Source organism: Colletotrichum godetiae (genome assembly GCF_030913485.1).
Source record: "Colletotrichum godetiae strain CBS 193.32 chromosome Unknown BDP55scaffold_96, whole genome shotgun sequence".
NCBI lineage: Eukaryota > Fungi > Ascomycota > Sordariomycetes > Glomerellales > Glomerellaceae > Colletotrichum > Colletotrichum godetiae.
In genome coordinates, this window is record NW_026851344.1 from 27,858 (window position 1) to 53,790 (window position 25,933).

At 52.9% G+C, this 25,933-nt stretch overlaps 8 protein-coding genes across 8 annotated transcripts; 4 read left to right on the forward strand and 4 right to left on the reverse strand.

The window, feature by feature from the left end:
• Nucleotides 1-125: 125 nt before the first annotated feature.
• On the reverse strand, nucleotides 126-1,406 carry BDP55DRAFT_708824 (family 6 glycosyl hydrolase; the record flags this gene model as incomplete). Its single annotated transcript, XM_060578111.1, has 4 exons — nucleotides 126-808; nucleotides 867-894; nucleotides 952-1,123; nucleotides 1,177-1,406. The coding sequence occupies 4 exons, from the start codon at nucleotides 1,404-1,406 to the stop codon at nucleotides 126-128; spliced, it is 1,113 nt and encodes a 370-aa protein (XP_060422078.1).
• Nucleotides 1,407-4,193: 2,787 nt separating this feature from the next.
• BDP55DRAFT_567509 (major facilitator superfamily domain-containing protein) lies at nucleotides 4,194-6,211 on the forward strand (the record flags this gene model as incomplete). Its single annotated transcript, XM_060570600.1, has 2 exons — nucleotides 4,194-5,349; nucleotides 5,415-6,211. 2 exons carry the CDS (start codon nucleotides 4,194-4,196, stop codon nucleotides 6,209-6,211), a joined length of 1,953 nt encoding a protein of 650 aa, XP_060422079.1.
• Nucleotides 6,212-6,941: 730 nt separating this feature from the next.
• BDP55DRAFT_686054 (uncharacterized protein) lies at nucleotides 6,942-10,401 on the forward strand. Its single transcript, XM_060576489.1, has 8 exons — nucleotides 6,942-7,904; nucleotides 7,965-8,271; nucleotides 8,336-8,882; nucleotides 8,944-9,283; nucleotides 9,361-9,423; nucleotides 9,493-9,911; nucleotides 9,970-10,003; nucleotides 10,068-10,401. Exons 1-8 carry the CDS (start codon nucleotides 7,280-7,282, stop codon nucleotides 10,160-10,162), a joined length of 2,430 nt encoding a protein of 809 aa, XP_060422080.1. The 5' UTR covers nucleotides 6,942-7,279; the 3' UTR covers nucleotides 10,163-10,401.
• Nucleotides 10,402-10,454: 53 nt separating this feature from the next.
• On the forward strand, nucleotides 10,455-12,215 carry BDP55DRAFT_761919 (uncharacterized protein; the record flags this gene model as incomplete). Its single annotated transcript, XM_060580880.1, has 5 exons — nucleotides 10,455-10,472; nucleotides 10,544-10,609; nucleotides 10,972-11,474; nucleotides 11,504-11,738; nucleotides 12,045-12,215. The coding sequence occupies 5 exons, from the start codon at nucleotides 10,455-10,457 to the stop codon at nucleotides 12,213-12,215; spliced, it is 993 nt and encodes a 330-aa protein (XP_060422081.1).
• A 4,938-nt stretch (nucleotides 12,216-17,153) lies between these two features.
• On the reverse strand, nucleotides 17,154-18,417 carry BDP55DRAFT_699043 (NUDIX domain-containing protein; the record flags this gene model as incomplete). The annotated part of the gene is made up of 3 exons (XM_060577851.1): nucleotides 17,154-17,836; nucleotides 17,920-18,278; nucleotides 18,341-18,417. The coding sequence occupies 3 exons, from the start codon at nucleotides 18,415-18,417 to the stop codon at nucleotides 17,154-17,156; spliced, it is 1,119 nt and encodes a 372-aa protein (XP_060422082.1).
• A 419-nt stretch (nucleotides 18,418-18,836) lies between these two features.
• On the reverse strand, nucleotides 18,837-22,068 carry BDP55DRAFT_686071 (AT hook domain-containing protein). The gene has a single exon (XM_060576490.1). The coding sequence runs from the start codon at nucleotides 21,803-21,805 to the stop codon at nucleotides 18,992-18,994; it is 2,814 nt and encodes a 937-aa protein (XP_060422083.1). The 5' UTR covers nucleotides 21,806-22,068; the 3' UTR covers nucleotides 18,837-18,991.
• Nucleotides 22,069-22,414: 346 nt separating this feature from the next.
• Nucleotides 22,415-22,837, forward strand: BDP55DRAFT_699045 (40S ribosomal protein S21; the record flags this gene model as incomplete). Its single annotated transcript, XM_060577852.1, has 2 exons — nucleotides 22,415-22,446; nucleotides 22,606-22,837. The coding sequence occupies 2 exons, from the start codon at nucleotides 22,415-22,417 to the stop codon at nucleotides 22,835-22,837; spliced, it is 264 nt and encodes an 87-aa protein (XP_060422084.1).
• A 980-nt stretch (nucleotides 22,838-23,817) lies between these two features.
• Nucleotides 23,818-25,480, reverse strand: BDP55DRAFT_734998 (major facilitator superfamily transporter; the record flags this gene model as incomplete). The annotated part of the gene is made up of 3 exons (XM_060580270.1): nucleotides 23,818-23,844; nucleotides 23,903-24,872; nucleotides 24,930-25,480. The coding sequence occupies 3 exons, from the start codon at nucleotides 25,478-25,480 to the stop codon at nucleotides 23,818-23,820; spliced, it is 1,548 nt and encodes a 515-aa protein (XP_060422085.1).
• Nucleotides 25,481-25,933: the final 453 nt, after the last annotated feature.

A 25,933-nucleotide genomic window follows, 5' to 3' on the forward strand; every position in this document is an offset into this window, starting at 1 on the left:
GATTGTGCAGTGAGAACTCTGTGATTTTGCATTTGGCTCAACTCCTAGACCCTATTGATATACGAAGAAAGGAAGATTGAGTGATGACTGCATCCTGCAACTGGCTTAGGTTCCTTGGTAATAACCTAAAATGCGGGATCGGCGTTCTCCAATAATTGCACAAAGTACTCTTGGAACCAAGTTCCAGCTTCCGGGGCTGGAATGACGGATGATCCTGAGCTGCACTTCTCATCATAGCGAGCCGCAGTTGAGTCGCTGGTACCATCAGCTTCACCACCGGGCTTAACCCAGACAAAGGCATCCAGGGTATCGATGCCAGTCTTAACATTCGGTCTCGTGCCGAAGCCAGTCTCCTTGATATTGCACCAGTCACCCCAAATCTGGCGTCCCGTCGGCTGCTTGCCGCTGCGGCCCTGGTCGACGAGGTAGTTTGCCGGGTACCCAGCCTCCTTGAGGAACGGGGTCAACGCGGCGTGGAACTTAGACTCGTCCCACTGCTTGTTGCTCTCTGCGTACGCCGGCGCGCTCGTGAGGTTCCAGCCGTTGTAGTTTGACACGTTTGTGACCAAGCCTCGAACCGCCTTGGGAGAGCCTGCCTTCTTGTACAATTCGCTGTACAGCTCGGCAGTGGGCTTCAGGTTGGCTTCCCAGCCCAACCAGCCCGCGTGGCCCGCATCCACGTAGATTGCGACGTTGTCGAGGTTGAGGGTCTTGAAAGCGTAATCGGTGCCTTCCTTGTACGCATCGGCTGCGCCAGTGCACTTCTGCACGTTCATGTTGGTGATGAGGTTGGCCAATCCATCAGGTTCTACTGATCGTCAGCATGCCGCAAACATGTAGCCCCAATCGACATAGCAAAAACTTACCGTAGACAAATACTTGGCGAACATCCGACTACTCCTTGGCAAGAGCGGCAATAGGGTCGATATACTCTTTCTTGTACTTCTCGACACCGCCGTCGGCAATGACGAGCTCGCCGGCAGAGGCCTTGGCAGAGCAATCACGGTCCGGGAAATTGTAGATGACATAGGTGCCAGCGTACGGCGGGTTGGCACCCTCCTGGTTCAGCTTGCGGATCTGCGCCAGAGTACTGTTCATGAGACTGATCTTTTCGCGTGTATCACTAGGGTAGTTGTTAGCAGAGGCATGCAAAGCATGATAGCATGATTCACACACAGCCATGCGAACGTGGGCACCTCGGCAACCTTGGCTGCCTTCGCTGCGAGATCGCCAGTGAGCTTAGGGACGGCGAGATTCGTGATCTCGTCTGTGTAGTAGGGGTTGGGGAAGAGCTGTCTATCCGCCAGCGGGTTTCCCTCGTAGGATGCGACGTCACGCAGCTTGAGGGGAGTAGCTAGTGCCGCCGGCGCAAGCGCTGCTGCGAGCATGAGATGAGCGACAACCATGTTGAAATAACGAGTGAAAAAATGGGTGAAATGAGAAAAGAATGTAAAACCCTAAACGGAAGTTGCGTGGTGAGATATCGTGGCAGTACCGTAGAGTAAGGCGGGCGTATCTCCCGTCTTATACAACACGATTGATTCCGCCAAGCTGGGGACATAACCCTCAACCCCGAAGTTTATTATTCCTTGATTGCTGGACCGGACAAGCGAAGCAAGGTCCAAGAGTTCCGGAAACGCACCGGTCCTTCATCTTAGAGGTGAATCCCCCAGAATATCGGGACAATCGCTAAGGTTCTCCGTGCTGCGCTTTCTACTGCATAGTAAGCCTTAGACGTTACTTTTTCGGCCGTGTGAGATACAATGGCGCCGGGGCTCGTCCGGCGGGGATGATGCTTGGAACGCGGCCCAGTGCATTGGCGCCGAGCCGTTGGGACCTGGCGAGTTTGCCGGATTGGGCAAACCTTGGGATTTGCTGCACAAAGCTGGACAGGCCGCAGCCTAGGCCATGAAGATCGTACGGAGAGTTTGGCTCCGAAAGACCACGTGAAGTCGACTCAACCTCCTCAGGAGTCAGGGGTGTCGGCAGTGCTGACCGCTCATGTCCTCGAATCTCTCCATTCTCCGCATGGTTCGGATGACAACATTCGACTGGGGAATTTGTTGGACTTGAAAGAGTGAATTTGGGGGCCACCAGGTTGATTAAGGGGAGTATTGCCTCCAAGCAAAGTGACCTGTTTCAGAAGGGTGCCCTTGTTCAAGATGAGATAACTTTGTTTGTTGGAGAAAACCTTCTTTGCTGGAATAAAGTGAGGGGAGGGAGAATCGTCTGTTCTAGCGTCATGATTGTGGGGGCTTCCACGGCATTTGAGTCAATGACGGGTGGCTACGTTGCAACTTCGATGCGGAAGAATTGAGGCTAAATTTGTCCGTCAAATAACTCTGAGGGAGTAGCGTCATGTCGAGAGTGTTCAACTTTCCCGACCTTTGTATCACAAAGTTGCTTGAGCTGAAGTTAGGCCGGACGACATGTTCCACATCATTCATCTCATAATGGCTAAGTTCTCCATGAGAAGTTGAGCGACGATCGTCTTGTTTCTTGTTCCCAGCGTACTGCATCAGATCGCCTCCCTGTTCGGATGACTTGCCCGCATTTCCCCTTCTTGATCGACAAAGTGACACAAGCGCACGGGTCACACATAACGCCGTGCGGTCTATCTGTGGTTCTGTGGAAACGTCAAACCAGCAACTCACGCCTACAATTGAGGGTTCCTTGTTTACGCTATCTGCCACTTATATGAATGCTTATGGGGGCATATCTTCGATGAGGAGGTTTGAGATTGTGGTAGAAGTGGTACACGAATCGGCGCGACCACGAGAATGAACGCTCGATTACCCTCGACCGATGCACTGGCGCAACGGCTGATAACGTTTCAGGGTGAAGGGAGGTTTGCACCATGCTAGTGACCAAAGTCGACGCCTCACAAAATTCAGATGCGGATACATAATAAAAACAACACATCGAACAACCATTTTGGTCTTGCAATTAGAAAACCCGTTGGCCGCGCCTTGAACTCGGCATCCGTATATGGATGGACTTCTTCATGGCAAATTTGGACGAAAGCTTGGATTGGGGAGGGTTTAGGGTTATCGTACACGTCTGATGATCATCTAGAAGCGCTTTTGAATCAGATCCGAGTCTCATCATATTCGTGGATACAGATTTTATAGTAATGAAAGCTTTTCATTGCGACTTCCACGACACCGGGTTAATATCATTGGTTGAGGTATGTTCTCCAGTCTCCACGCACTTCAGCACTGAGCAATGCCTTCAGTCTTAACTTCGATCGTGCAATTCTGCGGAGTTCCTCAAACATGGACTGGATTGAGCAAAGTCACACCAGTCAATTGAGCAACACAAGTAGGCTCACTGAGGATGACTTCTCCGCGAGGACTTGCGCGGCAAAGGGTTGCTTACTGAGATCCAGACATAATGAGAACCAAAGTGGGCAGGATCGGAAATGAAATGGGAAGATGTGCATGTCTCGCCACGTTTTGTCCCTTAGAAGAGTTTGATGTGTATGTAGGCCATTCGCCCAAGCTAGGACATGGCGTGGACGACTGACCACTTGCAACCAACACATGTAACAAGCCTCTGGAAGGTGACCGAGCCCACGGTGCGTGCCGGGCCTTTGCCTTTGTAGGCTACCAAGTGGAAATATTCTACATCGTACCGCTGGTGGTAAATTCACTTTGTCAAGTTTTCCCTCGATCCGTCATGATTTGTCAACTCGACGGGCTAGCTCGATGTTAGTCCCGGAGTTCCGCACCAGGCCCCTCTCCGCCGGCCGAGTTCACTTGCCCACGATGGGAAAAGATAAGATGATGGATCCATCTGATTAGATTTGGCAAGTAGAGGGCCCAGTTAGCGCTGCTCCTCCGATGTGCACTTCCATGAACTTAAGTGCATCTGTGACTGGATCCGTGCATCGTCCCGAAGAATATTGACTTAGACACACCACCAGCATCGTGGGACCCGATGATCCCTGCCTCGCTTTTTCAACGGCGGCTGCGAACTTTTTTCTAGTTGTGAACCAGGTTGTTAGTTTGTTCAAGGTACCAAATCATACAGCCAGCCAAAGCCGCACGGTAGTAGGGTACATCTCAAAGACGTTTGCGGGCTTACACGAAACTACATATAGCTCCAACGACTCTTGCCACAAATACTTTGAATCCGCGCCAAATGTCATCTATTGTACATCCAGCCAAGGTCGAAATCTGTGAGCCATCGTCATGACGAGCAACAACAAGGAGTCGGGTGTCTTCTCGGACGACACCCACATTCCCAAAGACGGCACAATCTCCCCTTCAACAGATCGTGGAGAGCCTCAAATTTCCTCTGTCGGCGAGATCTTACAATCACAGGGTGTCGCCCGCATGGAGGCAGTCTACCGTGAAGCCAAGCAGAACCGCATCTCACTCTACCTCGTCGGGCTTTCCGTCCTGGTCTGCGCCTGGGCCTATTCCCTGGACAGCTCGACAACCTCCTATTACAGCATCGACGCCTCGTCCTACTACAAACAGCACTCGTCTATACTCTCTACCCTGTCGATCGCCACGAGCATTATCTCGGCCGTCTCGAAGTCCTTCATCGCCAAGATCTCCGACATCACATCTCGCCCGTACACGTACATCGTCACATTACTCTTCTACGTCATCGGCTATGTAATCGCTGCCTCAAGTACATCAATCTCAGCCTACGTTGTCGGCGAAGTATTCGTCTCCATCGGATCCTCGGGCCTCGACCTCACCAACGACATCATTGTCGCTGATTTGACCCCCCTGGAATGGCGCGGCTTCGTCAGCTCACTACTCTCGGCCCCCTTCATCATTAATACCTGGTTCGCCGGCAAGATTGTTGACGCGATGCAGGCTCGGAATCAGTGGAGATGGGGCTATGGCATGTTTGCCATCATCATGCCCGCTGCTCTCGGTCCCGCGATTGCTACGTTGCTGTACCTCGACAGAAAAGCGAAGAAGGACGGTCTCGTCAACCTGGCCTCTTCAAACGCGGCACGTCGTGCTGCGAGAGGGATGGCTAAGGAGAAGGGATACAGTGGACCGCATGGTGCTATTGTGGCACCAGCTGCTGAGCCGGCGGGCACTTGGATGGAAGGCCTCAGGCGAAACCTGATCGAAATCGATGCGCTTGGTCTGATACTCTTGGGCTTCGGCTGGAGCTTGCTCCTTTTGCCATTCAGCCTCAAGACCTATGCGGAATATGGCTGGAGGAACCAATCACTCATTGCTATGATGGTGGTGGGATGTATCTTGCTCATCGCATATGTGGTTTACGAGATTAAGTGGGCCAAGGTACCGAGCGCACCTCGTAGATTGGTCATGAATAAGACCTTCTTGATGGCCATTGTTATCGATTCTTTCTACATGTGTAAGTATTATGAATGAAGCTTCTGTTAGACCCGGTTCACGCTCAGTTTCGTTAACATCTTGTAGTGGCTGGCAACATGCGTGGTTTGTACTGGTCATCTTACGTCTACATCGCGAAGCCTTGGTCCTCGCAAGACTGGGTGTACTACAACAACACACTGACACTTGCGCTCTGCATCTTTGGCATGGTCGCGGGTCTGCTTCAGCGATGGACTCACCGTTACAAGATGCTGCAGATTTTCGGCCTTTGCATCAAAATCATCGGCATAGGCATCATGATCGATGGTCCCCGAGCCACCAACTCCACCGCCCCAATGGTCATCTCACTGATCATGGTCGGTGCCGGCGGTGCTTTCTCGGTTGTCGGCTCTCGCGTGGCATCTCAGGCTTCCGTGCCGCACCAAGACGTTGCCTTGGCCATAGCATTGCTTTCACTGTGGTCCAAGATTGGCAGCTCTATTGGCAGTGCCATCGTCGCTGTCATTTGGGCCGACAAGATGCCTAAACTCTTGCGCGAGTTCCTCCCCGCAACAGCGACTGACAAGGATGTCAAGACTCTCTTCGGCAGCGTCCGCACCATTCGCACCAAGTATGCATTCGATGACCCGATGAGACAAGGTGCTATCGAGGCGTACCGACGGACATTGTATTACTGTCTGGTGCCAGCTTTAGCCCTCGCATTCGTTCCTCTCATTGCTGCGCTCTTCCAGACCAACTTCTACCTGGGCAAGCAGCAGAATGCTGTCACTAATGTCGGAAACGATGGTCAAGTTTTAAAAGAGGAACATCGCAACCCAGAGGCTTTGCCCCCACCAAAGAACAAGAAGGAGGCGTTCCTGAGGTTCTGGGCCGGACACAAATAATGATTTTTTTTTTTTCAGGGGCGGATGACAACTGGTTTAAGTGTTCTCGGATGGAAACCACCAGACATTAGATTATGTTACTCGTGGAAACATGATCAAACCAGCAGTTTATATGATTGAGAGACTGCCCTCTAACTTGCTGGGATATTTTGCCCGTTGGCATATTGCATGTTCCCTGCTTCCCAATACTCTTTGTGAATGTAAGCACAGATTAAGTCCAGTTGTAATGCCAAGTCGTAGAGTCTCGCTTTCAGATGATTAGCATGGCAGAGTGTCTCTCTTATCTGACAAGGCCAAGCTTTAGCGATAGGTTGCCAAGCACACAGTCTTTGGTCATGAATCCTGGACAGGTACGCCATACTCTCTGCAGAACCACTGCACTTGCCGCAGTCTTAAGCATTGCCAACACGGACGGGTAAGACTTCACAGATAAACCGCTCCCACTACTGTGGGTCGCGTTCTTACTGGATAGCCCTGGGCATGGTTGACCAATCTCTCCCAGCCAGTCCTCGCTTGTTCAACTCAAGCTTTCCAACTTGGCGCAAAACCCATGCTCTTATTGGGCTGTCACGAAGCGATTGTGGAGGGGTGCCCTCGCCCGACTAGATCGTTGTGCCACTGTCCACGTGCTGTTCGAAGCTTTGGGGGCGTTCCAGCCGCCCGGCGCTAGCTGCTGTTGTAAAAGTACGCCCGTATTGATGCATAGCAATTGGTGTTTGTTTTGCTCAGTCTGCCTAGTTGCCCTGGAATGAAGCGATCCCCGGGCTGAATCGCTGGTTGACCACATGGCCAAGAGGACGGGAGACTCGCCACATGACGTGGCCTGGATTCTCGCAAGGCGCAAGGAGATAAGGTTATCAAGTCCAAACCTTCATCTCACAATTCATGAACCCACGACAGAGATCGGCTATAGAATGGCATGGTCCTCCCAACCGTGAACGTGAGAGTAAGCATCAGGCCTGACGAGAAAGTCGACGAGCTTCTACCCCACATTCCCCCGCACTCACCCCTGACCTGATCATCACTCCACCGCTGGTCATCTAAAGAGCGGGAGACCACCAGTCCGCGATGCCTTCCTTTTTCAAGAGGTCCTCCAAGGCCAAGGAGAAGGAGGCCGAGGAAGAGAAAGCCAAGGCAGATCGCCCAGCAACTCCACCTCCCGCCTATGGAGCTGCACCAGACGAGCCTCCGCCATTCGACGACCAGCCGCCACCATTCGAAGCCAACGGCGGGTTCAACGGGAAGAAGCCCTACACCGAGCAGGATGTCGCTAATCTCACGAGCGCCTTCAGCTCGCTACGGCTCGGTACTCAGAGAGATCCCGACGTGGACTCCTGTCTCGCGCACCTGAAGCTTCTCTATGCCATTGAGACGCTGAAGGAAGATGTCGGTTACAGCGATGGCCTATGGGACTTGTGGGACTCGCGGGCCGGGGTCAAGGACAGTGACGAAGGTTCCAGCAAGGAAGTCGAGAATCGGTTGAAGGAAGTGCTGTCGATGTTGCGCGAGAAGAGGTGGGCGGTCTATCTGGCACGGGCGGCGGATCGGTATCAGACTTGGTGGAAGACGCTCTCGGGAGGTCGCTTGCGTGAAGCCGAGATGAAGGATTTCGATAAGTTCTCCGACAAGTACTTGAGCTTCCCTGAATGGGATGAAGACTATCCATGGACAATGGATAACCTACCACCACTAGGTAAGCGGCCTGGTGCATTTCACTCAGCTAAATGATTCGACGTCATCTCACAGTTACCAGATGTCTTGATGATTTTTCATGCGCACATGCTGAATCCCAGAGCTTTTCTGGAGGACACTATGCGCTGGAATCTCCGTGAGTTCTGGACGACTGGAATGCCATGGGCCCAAGTCAACGAAGTCATTGACTCCAAGTTCAACTACGAGGTTTCCAATGTGGCCAAGTTGAACTGGGAGAAGGCAACTGGAAGGGCATGGAACAACCTTGACGAACCACTGGAGAAGGAAATTGAATGCCCTGCATGCAAGCAGGCTACTCTTGTTCCTTGGAGCACATGCGGCTTACCAGAGCTGTACAAGGGTGAAGAGTGAGTTTGATTATGACCGAGATCCTGTTCTACCCCGCGGATTTTACTGACTTCTTTGTCAAAGACGGCCAGGGTTGGTTGGGCAAGGACTCGGCGATGGAGAGTTTTCTCAATTGTGCACAGCAGGCTGCAACACCGTCATCACGCACCGTCTACTCTGCGTTGCCAAGCTGATCAATGATGCGGAGCTCTATCTCAACGAGGGCATCACCCTCCCCAGCACTCTCCTCGACCCAAAGGTTGGCATGCCCGTGGCCACCGAAGCAAAGCTCAAGCACGTTACATTTCCCAACAGACTGATTGGGCAAGGGATTTCCAAGGAGCTACTACGACTCATCAATCCCGGTCAAGCAAAGACGCCGACGATGAAGGACGTACGAGACCTGATCTCTGCTGCACTGGCCGATGATGATGCCTTTGCAAGAATCCAGGGGGTAAGGCCAGCCCCGTACAGTAAGAAGGACGGGTCGGGCGGTAGGTTGATCACGCGAACGGAACGCTTTCAGAGCAGCAAGATGATGTCTAGATACTGGGAGAATACCTCCATCTTCGCTCTTGACCTTGTTGGAGCTACGATGCGACAGGCGGTATTCATTGGCAAGATGTTCAACGTCAGTATTTTTACTACCTATACTTCCAACCCCTGAGAGTCCTAACAGGAATTACCTGCAGATTGATTGGCTGCACAGTCCTAATGCGCGTGGTACAATGGACCGACTTATCCAAAAGTACCAGCGCTTCATGCTCATCATGACCGAGTACCCCTTGTCTCTGACGGTACCTACGCTGGATGTGGACCTCGCATGGCATACTCACCAGTTGGCCCCGAGAGCTTACTACAAGTTCTCGACATACAACAGTGCCACGAGTACCAGCAAAGAGGCTAAGTTCATCGACCACAATGACAAGATCGACGAAGACCAACTTTCCCACTCGTTCGAGTTGACAAGCAAGACGTACTTGGAGAAGTTCAACGAGGTCTACTCGGAATGCACATGCTGGTACTGCGAAGGTTCGTATAATCTGGTTACTCAGCCCAACTTGTGCCATGGTTCATGGAAAGAAATGCCTGCTGATGACTTTCAATAGCCGTACGCGCAAAGATAACAATCGACAGCTCCTCCGTGTTTGGCAAAAGCAAGCCACAAAAAGGCATGTTGGACAACGACGCACCCTCTCCCCCTGCGCTGAGTCCAAAATACTGATAATGCCTACCTCTAGCCATCGACAGCTTCGATAAAGCAACATCCACTCAAGTCTGCACTCCTTCCAACTCAATCCACATCTCTGCACATAACTCCGTTCGCACAGACGGGTCTGCTACTCACAACATAGCGCATCGCCAACTCCGCGCAGCCTGGAGAATGCGTCTCGATGACGCCTACGAGCGCGCAAAGAAACGCTCAGCTAAACGAGGAAAGACTCTGCCGCCAAAGGAGGAGTTTTATAACAATTGGGGCAAGATTCACCATAGAGACAGTCCCTACAACTACCCTGCGTACCTCATCGGCGGGGTCTATCCTGCTGGAAACCCCGGTGTCATTCATGGGTCTTGGGCCGACTGCGCTCAGGGGCTTTGCGGCTCGAACGACATAGCTGCTGGGGGATGTGGTGGCGCTGGTGGTTGCACCAACATGGCTGTAAGTTGTTTGCCTTCGCTCCTTCCTGGGCTGAGTGTCTAATATGGTTTGATATCAGGGGTACTGGTCCGGAGCAAATCGTCAAGTTGGGGGTAAGTACATTCACATCCTAGTTTTCCTGCTTATCTACAAGCTCTGACGTCTCGCGATGAACAGGCTGCGCTCATGGAGCGGGAGTGGTTGGCCTAGGTTCGAGTGGAGGATGCGGCGGCGGCGGCGGTGGCGGCGGATGTGGTGGTGGTGGCGGTTGAGTCAGTCCTTGCACGAACTCAGGCTCCAGTCTATCGAGCGATGTTATCGTGTTATCACGGCTTAAGACAACAGACACATTGTTTATTTACTTACCTTATCATCTCTCGCGTCTCATCCCTCTCTTTACAATGTCACTCATAAATAGCGCCAAGGTTTGCCCGTAATAAAGAAGGTTTAGTACGATAATAGAACATTCAGCATATCATTTTCAACAAATATAAAAAAAGTAACATCGGAGGCTTTGGGCATCTGAAACCACTTCCAAAGGTCGCACTTTGGTCAAGTCTTACCATGTCTTCAGTTCATCCAGTGGGTTCGGTTTTCCTTGCGCAGCGACCGAGAATCGAACCGCGGAGTATCGACTTCTGTTGAACCAATAGCTGAGAGAATCACTTCTCAGCCACCCAGCCGCTCTAATGGAAGAACAAGGCCCTTTATGCAATGACGTAGGTCACGCGAACGACAGGAGTTGAAGAGAAGGAGCGAGGGTGAAAGGGGTGGGTAAAAGGTGAAGTGAATCACATCCTTTTCTCACTTCGGGCGTGTGGCGGGCGGTGAGACGCGAGGTGGTTTACCGACGCGTACCTGCCCTCTATGGTGATATTTTTCGCTCACCGACGTTCACCGAGAGCCACTGACTTTCATGCTCCTCAATCTGCCGCGCCTTCTTGATTTTCCACCAACATAACTACATCAAGCCTGAAACTTCATCTACCTATCTAGGCTCTTTTCCTTCGCTCTCAACATAACGACCTATCACCATCTGCCCCTTATCCAACTTCTCGTCTTACTAAATCACCCCTGATAGCATAAGTCGAACAATCCCGTCTCTGCTTATCGTCTGATCTCCAACTTTGCCCAAAAGCTCACGATGCCTCAATCACAGCTTCCCACTATCGATCCCGAAACGACCTCAGCTATCGCTGGTTCGGCCAACCATGAGATCAAACAGGCAGAGAAGGGCGCGAAGGGCAAGACCAAGCCCAAGCCCAAGCCCAAGACCCTCAAGCGAGTCCTTCCTTCCGGCCCAGGCTTCAAGATGTACCAGAATGCCGCCGATCAAGACCTCAAGATCCTTGAAAGCATAGACGAGGGCATGGCTTTCAAGAACGCGCTCCGCGCCTTGACCCCCAATCTCGACAAGGAAGCCGTTGACCTCGCCATTGCCAAGCTCTTCCTCGAAGCCGACAGACTCTCCGGTTATAAAGAGCATATCACCGAGAACAGCCCCGGCCCCTTCTCCTCGCCGCCAAGCAAGCCCCCTGGATCGCCGCTGCCAAGAAGGATACGAAGCCCACCGTCGCGGCCAAGGTCATGATATGCCTCTACGAGGCTCGCAGAATCGTCGTCAAGTTCTCCCACTATAGACAGCAACCCATCGAGGATTACGCGAAGGGGACGGCCACTGCCCTGGCTATCGACAAGTTCCGCAAGGAGAAGCCCTGCGATGAGCCCGAGGAGATATTTACCGACTTCACCGAAGAGCAGCGCAAGAATATGATGGGCAAGACCATCCGACGTGAGAAGGCTGACTGGGGTGGAAAGCACGTGGATGAGAACTGCGATACTCAGATAGTGTGGCCGACGCCAAGGAGTTTGCGGAGGCTCAGAAGGCGGCGCAGGCCGAGTTCCGGGAGGCTCTGGAGCAGAAGATGAAGGAGCCCGGAATCACGGGCACCGCTGGCTTCCTGGCTTAGATTCCAGATGAAGGCCCATTTTCGTCGTCTAAAAACTGTTGAGGGTCAATAAGGAACCCCCCTAGCCTCCGTCATCATTACCTCTCCCTACTTGATAATGCGATAATAAGCGAGAGCAACAAGAACTGGGTAATGAGCAGGGATAAGTAGACGAGACCAAGCCACATATCTTGACATCAAATAGCTCATTGTTAAAGGATGGCAGTCGCCTACCGCAACGCCGGCAGCAAGAACCGAGCCGACCGCGGACCGCTACAACGGATATCCCATCATCAACGAGGAAACGATCGACCTTGACGACACATTTGACGAGGTGTCGGGCATCCATGATAACGATTTCTTAATTATCTTTTAGAGGCTCAAGGATTATTTCGTTCCATTGAAAAGTTTTCAGCCCGGATTACGGTCGATGAGGCTCAGATGGCCAAAATTTCGCCAGTACTATAATTAATTGGCGTTTGAAAGAGCTCATAGACACGCGGCATCTGTTCTCTGCTATGGTCATTATTTGATCAACGTCGTCCACATGAATGACTTGGCGGCATAAAGATCACGTCTACTGGCATTTCTAAAATCAGGAATCAAAGGTTCGAAGCTCTTTCTTTGGAACTCGCCAAGTCACCCTATAACAAAGCAGATATCAGAAAACCTGTTCCCTCTTCCTAGACTTAGCCCGGAGTCTCCTTGTCTCGATACTCCTCGAGTTTAACACTTGAAACAGCTACTTTGTCTGGTTTCCCTTCGACGCCCCCGCAATCAGTCGGTCTTGGACTGAATCTGTGTTCTTGATGAAGGTATCCAACTGAGGAGCCGGCGAAGGCTTGGGGGGCGGTGGGCTTTGGTTTATGTAAGCCAACTAGCTCGAATCACATTTGAGGATAATACTTGCGCGTTTGGCATCTCGACTCTGGGAAGGAATTCGGTAATTCGGCGGGTAGGGGGGCTTCAGTTCTTGTTGAGATATAGCATGTAGCTTGACCTATGCTCAAAGTATGTGTGGCAGACTATGATTTCGAGTGAAATTTAGATTTCCTTTTCTTGCTGTGGAAGCTTTTCATGGTTTCTCATGGGATCTTGATGGGTATTTATGGTTTTTGGTTGCCGTCAAGTATTCTTAGCTCTAAACCCGAAGTACAGAGAACCCAGACGTTCTCTCCAAAGCTGATGATCTCTCATTCGATCTGCAAGATAGCTTACGAACTATTTCTAATCACTGATCACCTGCTCATCTTTGAGCTTATGTGTGGTACACCCCACGGCGACACAACCTCCCATCGTCGCTCAACTCCACTGCTGCGGCCGGGACAGGCCCAAACGGCCGAGCACAACCGGGCCCGTTCTGCCTCCCCCAACCGCCAGCTACTCGGGATACGCAGCCAACCACGACGTCTCAGACCCCGGTCTCTTTGAGGCTCTGCGACTGTGCCCGTGAGTTGGCGCGCCGCTCCTTGTTCCCATCACTCTACCATCATCCCTCCGGCGGTTGGCTATTCTGCAGCTTCCTCCACCCCCCTTCGTCTCGCTTGGCACATGATAGGCGCCATGGGCCGGCACGAGGACGGGCGGTAGACGGCTCGGGTGCAGATGCTCTTCGGCTAATGTCTTTCACGACTACACAGTACTATCAGGCTCCCGTCTCTTTTCACTGCATTCCAGGGTATCATCCGCCACTCCTCCTGCTCTGGCCCCCTTCTCAGTTCCCTCGTCTTATCCACTTCCTCACCTCTCTTCACTGTAAGTCTTTTGCATGATGGTAAGGTAGCTCTATCTCAGAGATACATACGTTGCGTCCTTTAGCACATGATAGCTGGGTGGGAGGGGACAGTGAAAGCACCAGTAACGACGATTATAGTTGAAGGATCATCACATTTCAATCTGGCATCACTGAGCATCCACGTTCAGACCTTCCGGCAGATTTTCAGTGCAAAAGCAGCAATTATTATGGCTGGTTTACTGATCGTTATCAGTCGCGCTGCGGTTAACCCGTCAACCTCTCATATTCCCTCGCCCATGTCCAGCAGATCTCAATTTCAAGGGCAGAATGATATTTCCAAACTTCATAACAAGAGGGTATCAGATAATTCCACGTTATTTCTTTCATTCTCAATCTTCAGATGGATCCGTGCTGGGTTTCCATCTCTGCAGCTGCGACCTGACGTGTTCACTGTGTTTCCCCTCCCATGGCGATGTACTCAGTCACGCTTGTGCTGCCGATATATTCACTAAGCGTGGTTGGTTCAGTTTCGGTTTCCCTGTCGATGGTTTAGTTGGTACTCCTTCAGGCCGAATTGTATCATAATAGGGAAGAACTTACTCAGGCATGATGGATGCGATATGAGTCAAGATTTGGGTTGACACTTGAGTCAAGGCTCGGCGGCTCGACGACGGAACTAACTTGTGGAGTAATATCTTGAACAAGATTTCAAGTGAAGGTATTTCTAGAAGCCCAGCTTCGGGAAGTTTGGTTTGTTTTTGTTTGCAGTGAACGAGTCTCGTCGAGATGGGAAACACCCCTAGTATTTATACCTTCACTTTCCGAGCAGCATTTCCAAGACAAATGGGTCACACTTGTCTCTTTCGGACCTCATTTGATACTCATCTTCATCTGCAGTCCACCGGGCATCATAGCGTAAAGTAGCTTACGAGCCAATTTCTAATCTATGGACCCGGTCATCTGCTCCATCCACAGAGCACGCGTTACGTTCCACTCCCGGAGGGTATAGATGCTAGTCCACCCCCTCCCGCGGCCGCACCTGAGACCTTCAAGTCCGCAAGCGACCTCCACCACATGCCGTTTCACCCACCGCAAACCGCCAGACGACCCGAAGGGTGAAGAAATCATTAGATTGTCCAACCGCATTGTCCGAGATTCCGTGAGCTCTGAGGCTCTGCGTATATGTTGTAGCTGGAAGACTGTGCTTCCATACTTCGAATCCTTCTCTCGGCGTCGGATTCCTAATTGGCCCGTCTACCAGCTTGCCAGCCCTCCTCCATCCTTCGGTTGAAAGCTGCGATAAGCATGGGTGCCACGGATAAACGATCGGATCATGGGACATCAAAACGACGGAACTCGGGTAAGGGAAGACGGGAGAAGCAACCGGCTACCCTGGCAGTATGCCAACGACATTTCATCCTCGACGTCTCCGACCTTCCTTGCACAGCAATTTAGCGCCAATCTCCCTGGTCTCCCTCCATCTGCCCTCTCTTTCTCTCTCCCTCTTTCTTACCTGTCCCAATTGCCATGGCCCGGGGGGACATACTGAATTCAGCATAGATCCGCCTTTGCTTCTGTGTATGCATGCAAGTTTTCTGCACCAACCAACAGGTGTTCCGCCAAACTATCCAATCAACCAACCGAACTTTATGCACGAAAGAGGGGGTCTCTAGGGTTATGATGTGCTTCAGCCTTCATGCCATGGTTTTTGAGTTCTCTCATCAAGTCGCTAGGGGCGCATGAAATGGCGTCTGGTACGATGTGGGACCAGCCTGCAGGCCACTATCCGTTGCTGTCATGCTGAGTATCATCCTTATAGGGTAGGTCTTGTACGACGTGAATTTCCCCTTGAGGTATGGCAGAGGAAGAGTGATACCATGCATCTTGCGGAGGTGGGTGAGGTAAGTAAGGTAGGTGAGCTTGGTGTGGAAGCGACAAGTGTGAACTTGACATCGCGGGGCCGATGATCTGCGATGAGGAGTGACAGTCACCTTTCCTATGCAAGGATACGTCCACCTCTAATGCCAAAGACAGCAGAAGACGTGGAAATACCAACGACACCGGTTGAACGACTGATTTTGGCTCGTTGATTCCAAAGACCTAGATTCGATCGAAAGAACCGGTGTGACAATGCGGGATGAACGGTCAACCAAAGATCCAATCTGCGATCCACGATATACGATTGGGCGCAAAATAGGGTCGGCACTGCTTTCAAAGGCGAAAGTCTGCTTGGCCTGCCGTCTCGAGTTAACAGCCGGACGGAACTTTGATCAAATCATTCAAGGGAACGGCAGGACTCAACGTCATGATGGTTCGATCTGCGTCCACGAGACCGAAGCCATCCGGGGAGGTAGTGGTCCCCGATGTCACGTATGAAGAGGAGGGGGAGAAAGCCACCAGATAATAGCCGTATGCCGTCTCTCTGTTGACCATTAAGTGACGATGGACGGACGAGGATCAAGGATGGAGGAGAGGGCGCCAACGCGAGCGCGTACGCGATGCAAGTTTAAGCGGTGCCAGACTCTCGCCGTCTCCGAGGACAGTCTGGACAGAGCCTCAACGTTCGGACACGAGACCAGTAGTCGATGAAGAAAAGGATTTACGCAAAATCATTGCGTATAGTGCGTGGGGGAGCATTGCTGACGGGCTTGACACTGGTTCGATGGATCAGGAAACAGCAACTAAAAATCAGCATCACGGAAACACATGTCCTACCTTCCCCACGACTGGAATATCTTTGTGGGACACCAAAAGCCCGAGTTTGAGCCTACCGCAAGCTTTCTGACGAGCACGGCTTAAGCGGATTTACGCTATCAGATCATAATATCTTGAGCCAATCATCGAAAGGGGAGGTTGGGAAGGGGGGTGTAAGCCCCTTCTAGGTTAAGTAGGAGGGGGAAACAGAAAGATGGATGGTTAAGATGAAGGCCGCATTCACTGCGGCCTTAGAGGCAGAGGCAAGGATCATTATGCATTCACCGTGGTTCCAACACATCCCAGTATACCTCCTGTGGGGTTGCGTGTCGTTGAGTGCTAAGGATCGGGGGAAACCACCTCTTTCAGACAACTTGAGAGTGCGGCTCTGCTCCAGAGCCTCTCCCTCTGGCCCGAGAAGTTGTCAGGGAGAATCCGACCCCCCAATTCTCAGGCGACCTCGACTCTTCTGCTGGACCACGTTTGCAGTGAATCGTGGTTCGCCTGGCAGGGTGCGGCTGCCCTGACTCGACAAACTCCTGCAACGGGTGCCCCGGATGCCTTATATTCTGCACGATAACTAATGCTCTCGTCCCGTCCACCAATTCAGATCCATCAGATCTCATTCTTCTCATCGCGTAAAGTATTTTTTTAAGGTTTTTTACGATGATGTGTGGTGGTAGAATACCAAAAAACCGCTGACCAGAGTCCTGGGTGAAGTGAGATGACTATGCGGGTGCTACACCACGAGTTGTTGTCTCTCGTCTGACATATTGAGTGTCAGACCATAATCAGACGAGCCAAACAGTAGGCAAGAGAGCATATTCTCATTCATCAACTGACCAGTATCTCTAGACTCTACGACAGTCACCGACGACCACAGCATCAAAGCTTATGTCTCTCATCACCCTCCTCCTCCGCCTCCCTAGCCCTCTTCGCCTCCTTCTCCTCCCTCAACACCTCCTCGCGACCCCTCACCTCGACCTTACGCGGCCCGTCCCTCGTAAACTTGACCAACACAACCCTCTCCCAATCACCGCCTCGGCCCGACCCCTTGAGCTCGGGACCAGGCTTATCAAGCCCGAGCACGATACGATTATCCCCCTCGCGAATGAACAAGTTATGCGGGCTCATAACCTTATCCGCCCACGGAATATCCGACGAAGGCTGCTTCCGCCCGGCCTCAGACACAGCGGTGGGCGCCCTCCGGAGGAAATCAACCAGGCCCCGCCTCTGCGACGCAAAGTAAGCGTCGCCGTGGCCCTTACCGGGCGCCGGCGACGGCGCGGCGGCCTTGCAGAACTGCGAGACCAGGTAGAGAAGGTAATACTGCGGCGGGAAGAGGATGATCTCGCCCTTGTCGGCGCGGTAGAGCCAGGTCCACGCGTCGTCGAACTTGGCGGCCGTGTGCTCTACGCCGCCGTCCGGGGTCGGCACGATGATTTCGTTCTCAGCCGCGTCGGCGCCGGTTGAGGCCGAGTGCGGGAGCATGTAAATGTACATTTGCGTTGTGAAGCGTTTGGGCACGTTGGTGGGCGTCACCCATCTGGTGAAGGGGATGAGGCGTCCTATTTTCGAGTGTGAGTGTGAGTCGGACAGTACCATTTGCACGACTATGACGAGGTGCTTGATGCAGCGGTTCGTCACGTACCAGTATCGGGGACGCCGCCCACGCTGTCAACCCATTCGCTGAATCGCAGCTTACCGCCGTGAATCTGCTTGCGAGCTTTCTCTCTGTCTGCCAAAGGGACATTGAGGAGAGTCGACCTGTCTTCGGAGCCTTTCCTGGTGGCAAGAAGAATGCCCGTCTCCTCAAAGCACTCACGAATAGCACCTAGACGATACGCGTGGCCGTCCTCGTGCCGTTCCTGGGCATCACTTGGCGGGATCTCGCCATCATGGAATGGGTCTAGATTCCCACCAGGAAACACATGCGCCGATGCGAAAGATGTTGACGTCTTCACTCGGTGCAGCAGGAGGACCTGGTTTGTCGGTGAGAGGAGCAGGATGCTAAGAACCGAATCGTGTGAGCTCTCGCCGAACCTGAACGTATAATCATGAGCGGAACTCACCTCGCACTCGGCCGAGGCTCCATGACCTCCTTTTCACGCTTCGGCGGCGATGAAGATGATGAACGCTGCTGTGACATGATGATGATGTTTGCTTGTTGTCGGACTGTGCGTGGAACAGGCGTTGCTATGAGTGACGTGTTTGGCTTGAGATCCCTGCTCGAAATGCGCGTCGCAATTGAACGTGGGTATGAGTGCAGTGAGAAGCTTGGGTGTCGAATTGATTGAACCGAACTGATTCTTGGAATACACAATCTACATGTACGGGATAATGGGGAAAACGAAGGCATTGAAAAGCTGATGGTGACAGCCGATCAGCTCTAGTCGAAAGTCATGAGGTGTCTAGGACAAAGATCACCGACGCGGCGGGGGTTGACGTTTTTTGCCGAGGTTCGGTGTGCGCCCTGTGACCACGCCCTTTTGTTGCCTCTTACAACACCAAGCAATGCGGCCTAACCGCACATCTCATTTCAATCAGGGAACATTGATTCGAACATCACATTGTCTCAATCAGGCTGATCTTGAGTGAAGAACAACGTAGTTTTATTTGAAGTGTTTGACTAAACAGCACCAGAGGCTCATCTCAATGAACGCCGGTCATCTCACGCAAAGGCTATTCAAGGGGTATCGTAAATGCATAATGTAGACTCTGAATCAATACCGCTTCCGCTCCTTTCCTCTCAAGCTCTCACGCCACAGGCAGCAGACGCTCTTTGACTCGCACCATTGCTTCACTTCAGTCGGTGAGACTTCACCGTCATACCCAACCCTGGACAGCTGTCCGGTATTGAGCCAACTCGCAAGATCTTCAAGCACAATCGGATCATACATCAGCATCATCTCGTGAAATGATGGCTGTTTGGGGTCCGTCGTGGGAGGCGCCGAGGTAACAGCTTCAGTAATGCGCGCAAACAAAACTTCCGATCGCTGGCTTTGTGACGCTGCGAGTGACATTTCTGTATCGTCACCAATTGACACTGAAGCTTCATCAGGAGCTGGCGAGAATGTCGGCTCAGGCGAAGAGCATGGTGACGGTGACAAGGAAAGCGCCCCTTCGGACTCCGAATCCGGGATTTCAATGACCTTTCTCACTTTGGCTTTCTTCTTGGGCGGTGATGCCACTGGCGAAGCCGCCTTCCTAGGTGCTTTGGGTTCTTTTGATGCGCTAGATGTTGCTTTTGACTTGCCCTTCTTACTGGCCGTCGAGTCGGTGACTGTCGTTGCCTCGGTGTTCTTCCTCGGTCGACCACGGCCTCGCTTGGGAGACGGGGGTGGCGGCTGAGCAGACGGCGGTGGTTCACTGGACGGCATTTCGACTTCAGCTCCGACTTCAACTACACTAGTCTTTCGCGGACGACCCCGCGGTCGCTTCGGGGACGCGGTGGCAGCTGGTTTCTGCGACTTAGCAGCAGCTTGCGCCTGGGACGTCGTCGTCGAAATAGGGCGGTTTGTGGGAAGCGATGAAAGGGCGGTCCTTTGCTTGCCCACCCAGCACTGGTCTAGAAGAGCAAGCATGGCTTGCCTTCGCTTGACTGGCTTGAATCCGTAAGATGAAATCTCTCGCGCAAGTTGGTTGTCGGTGTAAAGACCAAAGTCTGGTTTCGCAATCTGTGGGGCCGCGGCCTCAGCCACCACAGACTTGCACGCCTCCGACTCTTGTGCTGGTGGTGACTCGAATGGACGTAGATTGCTGGCTTCTTCCTCGGTATTTGCTCCAGGACCAGAAGACACCAACAGCACTTCGACTGACTGAGCCGTGATATTAGCTGGTCTATGGGGTGGCGAGGACGGCAATGCTTCGTTTTGTGTCCGAGGCTTGTCATCGCGATCCGTCTCTTTTCCCAAAAGGTCGTCAATGTCTGGAAAGGACATGTCCGACAACATATGGGCTGGCAATAGAGCATTTACTTTCTCTTGTGTAGAAACGACAGGATGTGGCGGCAAGTCGATTGCCACATCTTTGTTCAAGAGGTCTTCAATATCCGGAAAAGAGACATCTGATGGCATGTGAGCTGGCGGGGCCGTCACTCTTTGATCGATTCCAGCATAGCCAAAAGGATTGAGGCCATCCGCAGCGTCCGGGGCTGCCTGTGGAGTGTCGGCCAGATTGATAACTTCCAAGTCCAGCAGCCTGCCATCCTCGTCTCTCGCGCCTACATCCCAAAGCTTTTGCTTAGGTTCTGGCTCAATCGCGTCACTGTTGACCGGGGTCACGAACGGATCTTCCCTCATTGAATTTGATGCCTGCAGCGCAGACTGAAGATCCCTGAGGAAAGTAGGCGAGTGTTCACGTGCCAGCTGGCTCGAAGTCCCGAAAACGTAATCTTGATTCGCAGCTTGCCGGAGAGCTGCGGTTGGTGACAATAGAATTGGTTCCGGTGGTGGAGCCTTTTTCGGTTTATTTGCTTTCGATGCCCTCTTCTTTCCCTTTGATTTGGCAGTCTCTCCTCCGTCCTCAATACTCTCGACTGGAGGCGCAGATGGCTGCTCTTGTTCGGTGGCATCTGGAACCGCGTAGGCTGCCGTGGCCAGCTCAGTGATCGTACGTGGTTTTTTCCTCGGTGCTTTTGCTTTCAAAGGCCCCTTCTGCGGTGGTCCCATTTTTGACGATTCGTTTACGGGCATTGTCTCGATTAACTTCCTCTTCTTCAGTACCGGTCTGTCGCCATTGAAAGGCTCTGCTGAAGGCCTCTTTAGTTCCTCGTCCGGCCGACCAAACGTTTCGAAAAGGTTCTCGAATGTTTCCTTGGACGCGGCACGGCCCGGGCTCTTCACAGTCGAGGAAAGGAGATCGATGGCCTGGGAGGATTTCGACGCCGAAGCCATACCATTGTCCGCTGGCGGCGGAGTCCAGTCCACACGGCGTCTCAAAGCCGCCTCGAGCTCCAATGGCTCGTTTGCGTCCTTCTTTGGTGATGTTGGGAGTGGAGGTGAGTCCTCCTCGCCTTCATCCTTGGGCTTCGCAAAGTGATGACTCTGGACACCACTCTTCTTGGCTGCTGCCTTTAGCTTCGCAGCCTTGGGTTTTTTCTCAGACTTTGCAGCTGGTTTCTTGGGGTTCGCATATCTCTTCCACGGTGGACTAGCAGAGGCATCTTTGATCGGTTTAGACGGTGAAGGCGGTTGGAGCGCCTTTTTCTCGAGAACTTTGACGCCCCTCTTGCGTTTCGGTCTCGGTACATTTGCAATGGATATCACTGTAACCTCCTCTTCTTCTTGTGGTCGAGGTGGCACGGGCTCATCCCTGCATGGCGTTGTCAAGTCGATCGGAGGTTGTTCCTGACGGAGAAAGCTTGAAGGGTTGGTGAAGTGGTGGCTCGCATGTGTTGGGGTGGACGTGGCAGCCATGGGGCATCGGATGGGTGGTTGCTTGGGGAATTGAGACTGGATCTGGTCTAGGGATGGCAAGCTCGGCGAAGAGGAGAGCTTATAGGCGTCATGACGGGTGCTTCGAAACGGCGACCCCATCGTGAATCTCAGCGGACCCGTCGTGATGCGCAAAGCGCATGTTTTCGATGCAACTCGCAGCAGGTTGAAAGTTTGTGGGTATGGAAGGGAATAAAAGACCGTACGACTATGCAAAGGACAGAGACATGAGTTGTTCCCTTACTACTGAGTCAGGGCAATCGGTCGAGGGAGAGTAGCGCATTCGAGTGGCGGTGGCAGTTTGGAAGGAATTCACGCCGTCGACTTTGAACATCAACAAAGCACCACAGCACCCACCGGAGCCCACGCGCAGAAAGCGTGGAGGGGACCGAGTTTCCAGGCCTGAGTACGTTCCTTGTCTGCAGCAGGGGTACAAGAGACATCCTGGTCACTAAGCACAGACCACCACTTTCCAGGTTGGGCGATGACAACCCACTTATCTTATCGCGAACATGAGGTAAGCAAGGTCGCTAGATCCACGTGATCTCAACCCTTTCCTTCCGCTTCGGCCCGCCCACACGAAATTTCGAAAAAAGAAGGCAGTCAGTCAGGTCTACCACAGCTCTCCCGCATCTCGACCCCGCGAACGACAACATCCACGCAAACCACCACCTACTTGCTTCTAGTCAACCCCGAACGCAAGCCGCAGCAATGGAGAACGACAAGGGCGAGATCGTCGATCTGTGAGAAATGCCCCTTCCCCCATACCGAACCGTCCCACGAAATTTCCGCGCGACGAAATCGAGAGAGAATTGAAGCTTTCGCGGGAAAAGCGCGACTACACCAAAAATTCGATGTCGAGAGTCCCATGCTAATTTCTTGTGTTTTTTCTCGTCGAATAGCTACGTTCCGCGCAAGTGCAGCGCCACCAATCGCATCATCAAGGCCAAGGACCACGCCTCCGTCCAGATCTCCGTCGCCAAGGTTGACGAGAACGGCCGCGCCGTCCCCGGCGAGAACCACGTCTACGCCCTCTCCGGTTTCGTTCGCGCGATGGGCGAGTCCGACGACGCCTTCAACCGTCTGGCCCAGCGTGATGGCCTCGTCAAGGCTGTCTGGTCCGGCCAGCGCTAAATGCTGAAGGGTACGACCTCGGGGGGAAGGATGGTACGTCGGGAGTTTTATTGTACGGCTCGCAAAAGGGCTGTTTACAAGAACCGAACGGATGGACTGACTTGTCAAAAGGGTCTAGTCGTTCGGTCTGGTCGGTCGACATCATGGATCTAGAGTTGGTTGCATGGTATATCGCCAATTCGAGGCGTCCGGCTCTCTGCGGAGAGGAAAATGGCATAGGAATGGTTCACGACTACCCAACAAAATGAGATTTTCCGCGTTCGAGATCAAGACAAACCACAAAAACGTCCCCAGTGACCACCCGCCCCCTTCGCCCCCGATGCGATGTCTTTTCTCCCTCTTCCACGCCCCGGCTAGCGAAGGATTCTCGTACCACCCTCGATGGTCTCCATGGTCGAGGATTCTGGGGCTACTCTGATAGCCTCCGTGCCGCAGATTGATGCAGGCCTTGAAAAAGCCGTGGCCGTTAAGGTGTTCGTCATGGTACAGATACGGGTCTCACATGTCTAGGCGCAGCTGCCAGACTGTCAATACGATTATGATTCCATCCCCAAGTTTTCCGCTGCTACTCGACCTGACTCTGAAATTGTGCTTCGTGACCTTTTGAGAGAACACTAACACGGATTTGTGCCTGACAGTTGCTGGTTAACAGGCAACCGTTCTAAAAGAATATGACTTCTCTTCCTCATCCAGGTGTACACTTGGGACAGGAACGAGACGAGCCATCAAGGAAGAGGAAGGTAGAGAAGCTCCGGCCTACATTCTAGGTTGTCGGTGGTCTATATCCGCTGCCGATCCAGAGTCGCTGCCCGGCTGCCCGGCCGCATTTCCGGCTTTCTGTGGGCAATCCTCGGCAACGCTCTATCACGCTTCACAGTTCAAGGACAATTCTCGGTTCGAACATGGTCTCATAATTGTCGCTCTTCTAAACAAATCCTTGTCTATAGTCATCTCTATAACATATCCAGCGCAAACACATCTTACAGTACATAACGGAAGTTGGGGTTCTATCCACATGTTAGTCTTTAAAGTCTCTTCATAATCACAACAGCTCGGATAACTCACCTCCTTGTCAGTCAAATCGACCCCCTCATCCTCGTGCTCAGCATCCGGTGAGATACCAGCAGCTGCCGCCGCCGCATCTCTCTGCTTGTTGCGGCGAATAAGAAGCATCCGCAGGCCAACAGCAATAGCCACCTGCGAAGCCGAGCACGCGAGAATGAGCTTGCACCCAGTCTCGTACAACGGCGCCTCCTTGGCAAGGAAGGCGTGGGGTCCGATGATGTTACCCACGCAGTACGCCGTGAAGACAATAGCCGATGCCGTGATGCGCTTGGTGTATCCTCCGAGGTTCGTCGCCGGCATCTGCAGGGCCAGGACCAGGGATGCGACATAGCAGCCAATCATGTAGTACCCAAACAAGACGCCGACCTTGTAGTGTGTTCTATCCAGCTTCCAGATCATGCAGCAGCCGATGATGGTGGGGATAAGCCACACCGCCATGACAGTCGTGCGCTGATTGCGGAACCTCGACGCGGTGTAGGCACCCGTGAGAATCCAAAAGACCTGGAACGCGCCCTGCGGGATGCCCAACGCCGTGGTCAACAGCGGGTCAGAGACGAGTCCCTTGATGATGAGCTTGCCAAAGTTGGCCACGCCGCCGTTGATGACCTCGTTGAGCAGGACGAAGAGGGTCAGCAGCCAGACCTGCGGGTCGAGGCAGGCCTCCTTGACTTGGTACCACTTGATGGTCTTGTTGAGGACACCGGTCTTTGCGAGGCGGGCACGGCCGACTAGGAGGGCTCTCTCCTCGAGGGAGAATCTCTTGGCGCTCAGAATGCTGTCGGGCAGGAAGACGAGGAGCAGGCCGCCCCAGATGACGGTGATGCCGCCGCAGATTAGGAAGACGGCCTTCCATACGGGGAAGGAGTCAATTTGGCCAATGCCGTAGCTTAGGACGCCGCCGAGCATGCTGCCGACACCGTTGCAGCAGTAGAAGATTCCTGCTCGCATGGGCTGTTCCGATCGCACGTACCTTGGGACTGAGTTAGACACAGTATCGACGCAGGGGGTTGGTGCGCCTGGTACTCACCACATGGAAACCATCATCATGAAGCACGTCGTGATGGGCGCCTCAAAGACTCCAAGCAGGAAACGGCACGCAGCAAGCCCCGGAAAGTTGGAGCACGCAGCCGTGATCATCAAGACGGAGCCCCACGACAACACACATCCCGCCACAACCTTGCCCATGCGCGTCTTCTGCGCAATGTAGACCCACGGGTACTCGGCAACCAGGTAAGCCAGGTAGAAGATACTCGCGAACCACGAGTACTCTGTCTGCGTAACGCTCGTGCTAGAAAACAAATCGAAGACGGCGGCGTAGGACAGCGCCTGCTTGTCGATATATTGCAAGACGTAGGTGCCGGCCAGGAGCGGGAGAATCATCAGGTCGATTTTGCGGACCAGGCGGCGGTTCTTCTCCTTGTCGTTGACAAGCTCGGCAAGGTACTCTTCTGTGATGTTGTTCTCCTGGAGGAAGGCCTCGGACTCGTCGAGGTGCGCGACCTCGCCCGCCGTGAAGGACTTTGTCGGCTCGAGGCCATCCTCGGCGACCTTGATGTCTTTGGACACTTTCTCAGCCATTGTTGTCGATGTAGGCGGACACTACGAAAACAAGACTTGGAGATGAGGATAAGCGTGGTGATCCAAAGATGAAGCCTCTCTTCTATTTTTCCTAAGGAACTCCCGTCTCTCTGAAGAGAGGGATAACTCCTTTAATGTCTCATTGCCAATTGGTCATTATCTCGACAACCCTGACCACGCCACGCTACCCAGTCCGGGGTAAACTACCAGGTAGATAGGTATGATAACGCGGAGGCCCAGGAGTCCGTCAATGGGACGTCTTATCAGAACCCAGATCCATATGGAACCACATTTTACGGGCGACGTTATCCGCGAGACTGGGTGACTGGGAATTCAGCTGGGAACACTAGGAAACAATGGCAGTTGGCTATCGCGGGGAAGTCGTGCCGGGGGGGGTCCATGAGTCGGGGTCCGTCCGATAGCACAAGTCGGACGGGGGCTGATAAGCCGGGA

Coding starts and splice junctions, on each gene's coding strand:
- BDP55DRAFT_686054 (XM_060576489.1), top strand. CDS start 7,280: ATGCCTTCCTTTTTCAAGAGGTCCTCCAAGGCCAAGGAGAAGGAGGCC. Junction 8,272..8,335: donor GAGCTGTACAAGGGTGAAGA/GTGAGTTTGATT, acceptor TCTTTGTCAAAG/ACGGCCAGGGTTGGTTGGGC. Junction 8,883..8,943: donor TCATTGGCAAGATGTTCAAC/GTCAGTATTTTT, acceptor AATTACCTGCAG/ATTGATTGGCTGCACAGTCC.
- BDP55DRAFT_686071 (XM_060576490.1), bottom strand. CDS start 21,805: ATGGGGTCGCCGTTTCGAAGCACCCGTCATGACGCCTATAAGCTCTCC.